Genomic DNA, 10,164 nt, shown 5'->3' on the forward strand with positions numbered 1-10,164 from the left:
ATCAAAATCTATAGTTAAATGATGCCAAAAAAGGTTAGCGAGTCAAGTCATTTTCAAACAGCAAACAAGATTAATGCTAAATGCTTTATTCCACTAACAAATTAAATAAGAACATATAATACAAGGTGTCTGAGTCTTTGATTACAATATATCCTATTATTAACATTATTTAAATACAGTATCCAATGTCATCATGTTTTACTGTAGCAAGTAACCCTAATATTCCTCAACATTATCCCAAATCTTCTGAGGCTCTTCAGTTAAGAGTCAGTCAACAATTACAAGTTCATATGGTGTCAGAAAATAGACGGGTTCTGCTGTTGATCATTGTCAGCATGTATACACGTGCTCCAATACCGGAATTCACGTAGAAGGCTTACCGTTTATATGGATATCTCGATAACTTCAGTGTACATATGCTCTTTGAATAAACTGGTCAACTTCAGAGAAAGTGTATGATAAACCTTGAAGAAACATTTTATTCTCCCCCCACAAACCTGAACCAAAAAATTAAAAAAAAGACTGACCAGTGATCAGGTTTGTTATTTGATGGGAGATTAACTCACAGAAAAAAAAGCCCTGTCCTAAATAATTTCTACCAGATGAGTTAACATCAACAACAACAAATCTGATCTCGATGACCACTGTGACAGTAAAGAATACCAACTTGTCATTCATGTCAAGTAAAATCTGAACAGAAAGCATGTGCAAAAGAAATCACCCACAGTGAGATCAAATCTTAGTGTGGTCTCCCAGTTTTGGCCTCTTGTGGTATCTCAATAGACTCTCCGTCTTGCTTTCACACAAGCCAACTTCAAAAGTATTTGTAGTCCAGATCGGAGCACAGTGGGCTTCTGTTTTCTTTGCCCACCACTTCTATCACTCTCGTCCTATTTCTCCAAAGTGCCCATTGTTGACACAGTGTGCTTTTTGTCCCAGCAAATGTCTTTATCCTTAAAGTTGGCAGCAGTTGGCTGAGAAAACACCAAATCTGAGGACCAAACATAAGAAGTAAGAAGAAGAATGAGGATATGACAACGCGTTTTGCCCTGATAGAAATGGAGGCCACCACGAGCGCTGCCTGTGGTGAAATAGTCAGCTGAGTCCCACAAGTATCCCTCCACAAAGAGGAAAATGACAGTCATATGCATTTGGTACCTTGTGTTTTAGTGGCTGGGGGGAAACTGTCCATGTGTGTTGATGGACTGTTGCAATTTTTCTTCTTTGGCCCTTCTGCTGTGGCAAAGCTGTGGATTAAAACACAAACAGTCATACCACCTTTCCTCTTAAAGGGTAACTATAAGTTTGGATCACATTCAGAAAGAAAAAAAATGTTGTGGTTATTGTTCCACAAATACAGAACATCTCACTGTTCTCTTCTCCATGAAGCTGCTCAGGAACTCGTCGATGTCTGCGCGTCCCTCCAGGAAGTTTTCGGCCGTCTCCTCCGACTCCTCCTCTGCCTGGTGAGCTGCAACTTTTAAGCGGGCCTGTAGAGTACTAAGACTGCAACTCTAGTGGGGATGAGGAAAACAGAAAGGCAAACATATTCAGTGGTTAACTGCTTGACAGGGCAAAACAATGTGGTCTTTCAGTTCACTGGTAGGGCATCATAATCCCATCTAACCGGAGACAATCCTCACTGCACACGAGGGCTTGTGCGCAGTAGGAGACACATGTTGACATGTAGCTGCAAGTTAACTCTGGACTGAAGTTTACATCAGCTCATACTTTCAGGCACCAGTTTTTTATTTGTCTATTTTAAAAGTGTTTAATGCAGTCCAGCACCTTATTAACATTAAACATTTGCTGTTTGCAGTCGCTGCCCCGTAGCACATCCATGGTGCAGCTTCTTACCTCACTGAGATCATGCTGTCTCTGCATCCTTGTTTCAAAGGCCAACTTCATCTGAGTCAGCTGTTCGTACTGCCGATGGACAAAAACACGAGTCACCAGCTGCCGGACAATAGCCCGCGTCTGCTCGTAGTGCGTCTGCTCGTAGTGCGCCTGTGTGTGTGTGTGTGTCTGTTGGAAAGTTTGCGAAAGACACTGGATGTAATATCTGACCTTGTAGAGCATTTCTTGTCGTTTTCTTTCCAGCTGCGGCTCCAACTGAAGGTTTTTCTCTGTAAATGACATAAAAGCTCAACTAATTCTCCATTCCATTTCATGATCAATGCCTATGAAGACCTTTGGTCCAGCTGCAAAGGAGAAACTTACTTGCCATGTCCACTATATTGGTCACCAGCTCTTCTTTATCACTAGTGACCTGTTTCAGTTGTGGCAAAGTCACAAACAATTCCAGTAACATGTCCTCGTTTTCAGACATATCCGACAACTGGGTCATGCTGGGGGGGTAAACATAGGTGGACGTTCAGCAGTAAGTTAGAAAACGAATAATGGTAAAGACATGAATGGTTTCTCTGACATTATAACATGCTTACACAATGGGTCATAAAACACAAAAGATGTTAAGTCTATAATATTTGGAAACACATTACTTCAAGTCACAGAGTTCAGGGAAAGACTCCGGTATCTCAGGCATCTTGTACATGTGTCCGTTTAGTCCGGCCTGAAATGAACAGCAGTGGAATCAGTGAGTCACATTCTTCAAAAAATGTCAATTATTAAAGCCATCAGCTGCAGGAAAAGACAGCAAAACTGAAAGCTCGGCCAGGAGGATCATAGGTTATCACTAGCTTTTGCAACCCCTGTTTAAAAGGTTGATGAACCTGACGCGGTCACTGCTGGACTACATGCTTGCCTTGCTTCATGAATATATTTACTTTACTTCATGCAATTGTACCTGGGAGTCTCCCGTAGGAACAGGCAGTGGCAGGTCACTGATCAGGCCGTAAGGGGCCGGAGCTCGAGGGGGCCCCTGGGCACCATCGGTCCCTGGCGCTGGAGCTGGACCTGAACCAGGGGGCGGCGTGTGGCTCGGGCCCCCATGACGAGGACCATAGTGATAAGCCTGAGTGGGGTAAGGCGCCATCCCCGAAGGCTTGTACATACTGCTGGGTGAAAGTCAGAGGATGTATGATTATTTAAAGTAATCATTACAAATTTATTCCAAGAGTAAACCATAGCAGGAAAAAATGTTGTAACAGGCTAGGTCTTAATTTATTGGTTTTATTTACCAGCTTCGCAGTTAAGAATTTGGAAGACGAGGTAATCACTAGACTGAACTTTTAAATTGTGACGCAGGCCTCCAACATGTTTCCGGAAATCAAGTTTTATATAACTTTGAAGTGAACAAATTACACACACTTTATTACTACAATGACACAATGTAGAAATGATGGAAAAAAAACATTTGGAGCAAACCAAGACAACAGAACACCCAGACTACATTGTGTAATGAAGTATAATGAGAGATAACTTAAGTGTCAATGAGAGTAAAGAGGAAGCTCACTATTGGAAGCCAGCAGAGCCGGCAGACATCAAGGCAGGAGGACTCTTCCAGAACTCGTCCAGCAGAGTCTGAATGACCTTACCCAGATCTGAGTGCATACCAAACTGCAACATACACAAAAAGGAAGAGTTTCATAGAAATATGGAATAACAACTTCGAAAAAGTTTAAAAAGTAAATCCCCTGTCTGCTCTCACTGCAGCTGGGAGTGCAGCGTGAGGCTCTTTGTACAATTACATTTACAATTAATACAATTATTATTGTATTATAAATCTGTAAATGTCACAACAACTTTATCTACCTAAACTCGTTGAATATTCCTAGAAGCTCCTCAATGAACCTTAGCGAGAAGGCCGAGAACACTTCTTACGTTAGTGATGAGGGGGCTGGTGATCATGGTGCCATTATTGCCGTCGACTAAATGATGACCAACCGGGGGGTAGACACTAACCACCGGCTTCTCCTGGGGGAACTGTGGAGGCAGCAGTCTAGCGGACAAGAGAAGAGAATCAGCGTTCAGGAATCACAGTAACATAAGTCAGTTAGTACTGGGTGCTCAATATTGGAACAAGGTATTATTTTATGTTCATGTGTGCCCACAATGTACGGACACAATGTTCTTAAAATTGGCAACTGGATGGAAAATATTAGTCTTTTACAAACAGCTCTAATGAGCATACAAAAGCCAGTGAGACGTGTTGTTTTCAGCACTAAGTGTATTCTTCTCTAATTTTCTTGTGAAAATATGACATGATGCTGTTCCCTCCTCATAGAAATTTGTGAGGCAGTAATACACATATTTATTAAATCATTGTATTCTTATGTAATAGTTAAGATTAATGCATGTCTGTACTTAAAATAAATAAAATAAATGAAATGGATAAAATGATATATTATTAAAAGGGAATACAACCCTACAAGAATAATAAAATAATGGTTCAACCTTATGTGGTATGGTTTGGGGTTTTAGGTGTTTGTAATGTAACTTTTTTTTAAATTTATTTCAACTACTTAGTTGAAGTTCATTAATTCCAATGAATTTAAAAAAAAAAGTTTGACAAGAAGTGTGTCATGTAGTCTTCCAAAACATGTCAGTCACTTTGACTACGTGGGCAAAAATGTACTCACATGTTAACACTAATGGTGGAGTTGTTGACTGTGAATGGTATTCTGTACTCCACATCCTTCTGGATCTCTGCAAGGCTGTTTGGGAAACAGAAATACAATCAGAACTCTTAATAAAAATAATTATAATAATACATTTCATTTAAACATTTTAAAATATCCTAAATGATAAGCTGTAAATAAATAAAAGCAAACAAACACACGAAACAGGCACACAATACAGTCATACATTAAAAGCAGTGTGAAGAGGTGGGTTTTGATTTGTGACAATCCGCACATTGTTCCACCAACGTCCATGAACATCCTGCTCATGTACTGATCATCCCACAGTACCTCAAATTCTCATCAAAACAACATAACAGAGATATCAAAAGAGAGGTGAGCTAACACACTTTTGTCCCATTGCAGTAGACTGCATGGTAACAACAATCCCCCGGCGACGGTCACCTGATATCACTGCATGAAACACCCGTTTAACACACTTCATTCGATACTGGTACCAATAATACTGTGTTTTAAAATAATAATAAAGTAAGATCCTCCCCCCCCCCCCGTGTATTCATTTAGCACAGTCACGTCAGGAGAAACAATTTCCACAGCACATGTCACACACATGAACTGCACATCCTTATGGAACGTATCGTTTCCTCGACTGTGTAATCCAATTACTTTGTTACCCAAATACTACACCACGAGTGTTATGACCATCATCACACACAGATGTGAAATAATAGAACAGTGTGTTGTATCGTCAGTAAATGTTTCACTGAGGAGATAGAGACCAACTTGTCACGGAGATGACAGAGCTCCCTAGTAAACAAAGGCTAATACTTTAATCAGGCTCCTGCTAAAACCTAACGCCTGATCCGTTATCGTGGTAAACACTACAAGGGGCCACAGGACATTAACCAGCCGGAGACAACTCGTGTCATCATCGCTACAAATAGACATGAATGGTTGACATGACTAGCTAACGCTAGCCGGCTAGCTACGAGGAGAGGTTAGCGAGCATTAGGCTTTCACGCGAGGACATGTCAATGCAGTGGGTTTGGGTTCGTGTAGAATGGATTGGTTGACTTTAACATACCTCCCGAATCGCAGGGAGTGATGTACACTAAACACTAGACCATAATGCGTAAAAGCCTAGAGTTGTTCCTCTCAATCTGCCGAGAGCCTGGCGGCTAGCTATGCTAAGTAAACATTAGCTTCGTCGTCAACCTCGATTAGTCCACATCGCTGATGTTTGTAGGCTGGTAAAGTGGCGGAGAGATAGTGTACAGACCACATACTGAGTTTGAAAACTAGTGCTGTGTTCCACACGGTGACCAGCAGCCCCGGGGTGTAGTTGGGGCGACCCGGTAGCCGTTCACGTTACCTTGGGTGAGCGGCTTTGAGTGACTCGATCTGCCGCTGTCTCTGTTGCTGGAGGCTGCTGAGAGGAGGGAGAGGTCCGGAGCCTTTGGACTGAGGGAAAAGCCAGTTCATCCTCTCCTGGCGAAACCACGGACTGAACTTGGAGACAGAATGTAAAGGCCGTCTACAGACGAAGACGGAATGGAGGAGGAATTGAGACGGAGCAGCGCACGGTGTGGAGCTGGGTGTTGCTAACCTCTGTTAGCTGGGCGACTAACGACTCGGTTCGTCGTCCACACGGAGCTGGCTTTGAGGTTACGTTACAAAGTCAGATGGCATGTCCTAACTTTTCGAATATAATGTCTCTTCCGGGTCTGTATGTACTTTTTGGCATCGTAATTAATTGTACTTAAGCGAGAGATAATTATTGCTGAAGGAAAACAACCGTCCGAGCCAACAGCAGAAGCTTGATCAACTTCTTTACGTAATACGTCACGCAGCAGCGTACGCAAAGCTTCCTGCTCTCAGGGAGGAACCCGCCCCTTTTCCTTCTCTGGTTTACTCTTTAATGTATTTGATGGATCAAAACAATTTCAAAAGAGTTTATTTCCATATTAACCCTTCCCTTTTGGATCTCCAAGCGATAGGTTTTATTATTCATTGCATATGTTTAGTAAATTGAAACTCCGATTGTAGATTTATATTATTTTCCACATTGCCTGTATTTCTATCGAATACACATTGTTTGGTCTAATTGTTCTCTTCCCATGGATGTGATATGAGAACATTACTCAATATTAATAGTTCATATCAACACACCATTGAATGAGTAAAATACCTGAACTGGAGCTCTGTTTTTGTGTAAATCACAAAACAGTGTTTTGCATTTTCCTCCATATCCAATATCTGCAAAGCTGATATTAAAGTGTGTTAAATCGAGAATGATTTTCATCCATGTTTACTCTCTTACTTTGCTGCCTTTGTTGGAGCTTGCTGTATTCATTGGGGCATTACTGCCATCTCTATATTCGTGAAACATGGTGTATAGTTTATCATTCTTCCTTTCCATAACTTTAACAACACAAAACATTAGAAATGGCAGCAAATCAACAATGTTTGTATGTCTGTCTTCAGTAAATTGCCGCCAAATTTGTCAGCACTTTGAAAAAGATACAATTAAGTATGTAACCAGTAAACGTTTACTTTTCTCAGGACCCACTCTGAAATTGCCTTCATTAAAGCTCGCCAGGGAGCAATGAACATTTGTCATTGACAGAGACTATATGGGAAAAAAAGCATTGTTCTGTGTCACATTCATGTTCAGAAGGGAATATTACAACTCACCATAATTGTGGTTGGCAACACCAAACACCTTCCCAAGTCATACCTTGAAGTATAGTCTTGATTTCGCTGAGGGTGAATTCTGATTTTGTTTTTTCTGTAAATCCAGAAACGACCAGTCAATCGCGATTGACCTGATGGGACGACCCTGGTCCTAGATCATCATGTTAAATGTACCCTCCATGGTCACAACTTCTATCAATTGATGTTCCTTAATACAACATATTATTTAATTTCAATTATTTTCACATATACCGGTGACCACTCTGTTCATATTCCCCACCTCTGAACTCCACCAGGAAGTACAGAACGGTCATCAATGACACAAAGCGTGTGAAGTGAATCACTTCTCTGTGCCCGCTTCGCGCTCAGTGGGGAATATCGCATCTCATCATCGTGGTTAGCGAGACCAAACAAATTAGAAAAGCATTTCTCAAGTCAGAAACTATAGAAATGATCCCTGAAAGTATAGTCTTAACTAACAAGCGGTAACAAACAAAAAGTCATTCACAGGACAACCACCCTCACTCAGGGTTGTTCTTTAAGCCCCTCCCTCTTACAGCTGGTCCAGTCACGTGTGATTGATACTTTGTTGCGTGACGCTCTTGCCGGTTATTTTCTTCGGCGATCGCCACCAAAACTTCAGTAATAATCTACATTTCAAATTTCATAAGTATATAACATAGAGGAAGGTGACTTCGATGATAGTAGGCTGTAGGAATACAGGAGACACTCGGGCAAAGGTTGATGCTGTGAGAAATGTCTTGGAAATGGCTGTGAGAAATGTATTTGGAAGGAGCTTTTTGTTGCACATTACATGTCATTTAGCTGACGCTTTTATCCAAAGCGACGTACAATAAGTGCATTCAACCATAGGGTACAAACTCAGGAGAACAAGAAACAAGAAAGTGCAATTTCCTCAAATAAGCCAATTTACAATTTGCTTAAGATGAGTGACGTTACAAGTACAATTTGAGTGCTACAATTTGTTAGTCTTTAGTCGAGGTAGAGTCTGAAAAGGTGTGTCTTTAGTTTGCGGCGGAAGATGTGAAGGCTCTCTGTGGTCCTGATGTCTTCAGAGAGCTCGTTCCACCATTTCGGCGCAAGGACAGCGAAGAGTCGAGACCTAGTCGAGTGTTTTGCTCTCAGTGAGGGAGGGACGCACATCTTGAAGAGTGATATTTTTTGAAGATCAGAATTAGGAACCCTGGTGTGACAGACAATTAGCAGCAGATAAATAGTTCTCACGCATAACTATCCTAATTGTTAAGGCATTTGCAAATTCTGAAAAATACATAATTAACCATTAAATATTAACAATTTACAGTAATCACTAAGTCTATATTCCCCACCTCTATACTCCACTAGGGTGTAAAGAACGGTCATCAATTCAAGATTTATATTTTTATTGTCAATGACATAGAGCATGTGAACTGAATCACTTCTCTGTGCCCGCGTCGCGCTCAGTTGAGACCAAACAAATTAGAAACGCATTTCTCAAGTCAGAAACTATAGAAACGATCCCTGAAAGAATAGTCGTAATGCCCTTAAACATGGAAATTAAACCTGATTCACAATAAACTAACTACAACTGATGGTTCCTCCTTTTTGTTACCACCAACGTGTGTTCCTGTGGTGCAGAGACAGCCTGTGACCACCCAAGGACTTTGAGGAGCTGGACAGAGGCTTAAGAAGCTACGCAGGATTGCTTTGGGTTGACGGACTGGGATGATGCAGGGGGACCACATGGGACATCCACAGCGTGACGGAATGCACCACAGAATAACATTTGATTCTGTGAACACGCCACCATACCAACCCAGACTCAACACTACTTCACCAACAACAAGCCAGGGGTCACAAGGGACCTCAAATGTTTTCTCAATGAGAAGAAAACACGCTTCAGATGCAGAGACGGGCAAACTCAGGGGACTCAGGGGACTTGAAGGACAAGCTCAGGGAATGCTACAACACATACAGGAGGAAGCTGGAGGCCAAATTCCAACAGAACAATGAGAGGGAGGTAACTGGTGGGAGACAACCATGGAGCTTCCTTAAAGGGTCAATGAGCTAAACTGTTTCTTCACCAGGTTTGGTTCAAAGCCCTCATTTGTGTCAGCCAAACAACCCCCCTTCTCTGGTGACTTGCACTGACACAGAGTCCTAAACTTCAAGGGCCTCTTGACGCCACGAGGCGACTCGCCAGGTACGGAGATAACTGATGAGATTCAATCAATCCAAGGCCGAAGAACCACCAGAAGTCCAGCTGAGTTTACTTTAACATTGCACAAGCAATATGTTGATATAGTTCTCTTCTGTCCAAATCAGAGTGAAAGGAAGGAGGCCGCTAAAAGGCAACTAACAACCACGTTACACTTTATCAGAGATTAATACATTTTGATGATAATGTACAATCATCTTCTTTCATAGGTCTTTACCAAATCTGGAGCACAGTTTTCATTTTTAATTCTAGTCGCACATTCTGATAGCCACTCTGTTCATATTCCCCACCTCTGAACTCCACCAGAAAGTACAGAACGGTCATCAATGGTTTTGTATTTTGATAGCGCTCACTCTGTTAGTATCGAATTAATTTGCTGTCATGCAGTTTGTATTTGATCTTCGGCTTGATCCTGACTAGAGCAACGCCCGCTGGTTCGATATGTCTACTACGTTGTATTATATTACTTTAACAAATTCCGGTAACCACTCTGTTCATATTCCCCACCTCTGAACTCCACCAGGAAGTACAGAACGGTCATCAATGACACAGAGCGTGTGAAGTGAATCACTTCTCTGTGCCCGCTTCGCGCTCAGTGGGGAATATCGCATCTCATCATCGTGGTTAGCGAGACCAAACAAATTAGAAACGCATTTCTCAAGTCAGAAACTATAGAAATGATCCCTGAAAGTATAGTCTTAACTCTCTTCT

At 41.7% G+C, this 10,164-nt stretch overlaps 1 protein-coding gene, 3 non-coding genes and 1 pseudogene across 6 annotated transcripts; all 5 read right to left on the reverse strand.

Moving 5' to 3' along the window:
- Nucleotides 1-70: 70 nt before the first annotated feature.
- On the reverse strand, nucleotides 71-6,397 carry vps37a (VPS37A subunit of ESCRT-I). 3 transcript variants are annotated; one of them, XM_078080488.1, is made up of 13 exons: nucleotides 6,148-6,397; nucleotides 5,914-6,050; nucleotides 4,542-4,616; nucleotides 3,784-3,901; nucleotides 3,416-3,519; nucleotides 2,807-3,017; nucleotides 2,502-2,572; nucleotides 2,221-2,348; nucleotides 2,068-2,126; nucleotides 1,858-1,926; nucleotides 1,371-1,514; nucleotides 1,159-1,247; nucleotides 71-991 (listed from the first exon to the last, which is right to left on the reverse strand). In XM_078080488.1, the coding sequence occupies exons 2-12, from the start codon at nucleotides 6,021-6,023 to the stop codon at nucleotides 1,167-1,169; spliced, it is 1,170 nt and encodes a 389-aa protein (XP_077936614.1). In that variant the 5' UTR covers nucleotides 6,024-6,050; nucleotides 6,148-6,397; the 3' UTR covers nucleotides 71-991; nucleotides 1,159-1,166. The 3 variants fall into 3 exon arrangements, with proteins under 3 accessions (XP_077936614.1, XP_077936615.1, XP_040042725.2); XM_078080489.1 differs by having other exon boundaries at nucleotides 2,807-3,014; nucleotides 6,148-6,395; XM_040186791.2 differs by having other exon boundaries at nucleotides 2,807-3,014; nucleotides 5,914-6,395.
- A 708-nt stretch (nucleotides 6,398-7,105) lies between these two features.
- LOC120825904 (small nucleolar RNA U3) lies at nucleotides 7,106-7,294 on the reverse strand (annotated as a pseudogene).
- Nucleotides 7,295-7,492: 198 nt separating this feature from the next.
- Nucleotides 7,493-7,708, reverse strand: LOC120825894 (small nucleolar RNA U3). The gene has a single exon (XR_005713170.2). It is a non-coding gene; the product is annotated as a small nucleolar RNA U3 (small nucleolar RNA).
- Nucleotides 7,709-8,566: 858 nt separating this feature from the next.
- Nucleotides 8,567-8,772, reverse strand: LOC120825905 (small nucleolar RNA U3). The gene has a single exon (XR_005713180.1). It is a non-coding gene; the product is annotated as a small nucleolar RNA U3 (small nucleolar RNA).
- Nucleotides 8,773-9,937: 1,165 nt separating this feature from the next.
- Nucleotides 9,938-10,153, reverse strand: LOC120825902 (small nucleolar RNA U3). The gene has a single exon (XR_005713178.2). It is a non-coding gene; the product is annotated as a small nucleolar RNA U3 (small nucleolar RNA).
- Between the last annotated feature and the right edge of the window lie 11 nt (nucleotides 10,154-10,164).

This window comes from Gasterosteus aculeatus, chromosome 9 (assembly GCF_964276395.1).
Source record: "Gasterosteus aculeatus chromosome 9, fGasAcu3.hap1.1, whole genome shotgun sequence".
Lineage (NCBI taxonomy): Eukaryota > Metazoa > Chordata > Actinopteri > Perciformes > Gasterosteidae > Gasterosteus > Gasterosteus aculeatus.

Coding starts and splice junctions, on each gene's coding strand:
- vps37a (XM_078080488.1), bottom strand. CDS start 6,023: ATGAACTGGCTTTTCCCTCAGTCCAAAGGCTCCGGACCTCTCCCTCCT. Junction 3,018..3,415: donor GGCTCTGCTGGCTTCCAATA/GTGAGCTTCCTC, acceptor ACTTTCACCCAG/CAGTATGTACAAGCCTTCGG. Junction 2,349..2,501: donor CCTGAACTCTGTGACTTGAA/GTAATGTGTTTC, acceptor TTACCCCCCCAG/CATGACCCAGTTGTCGGATA.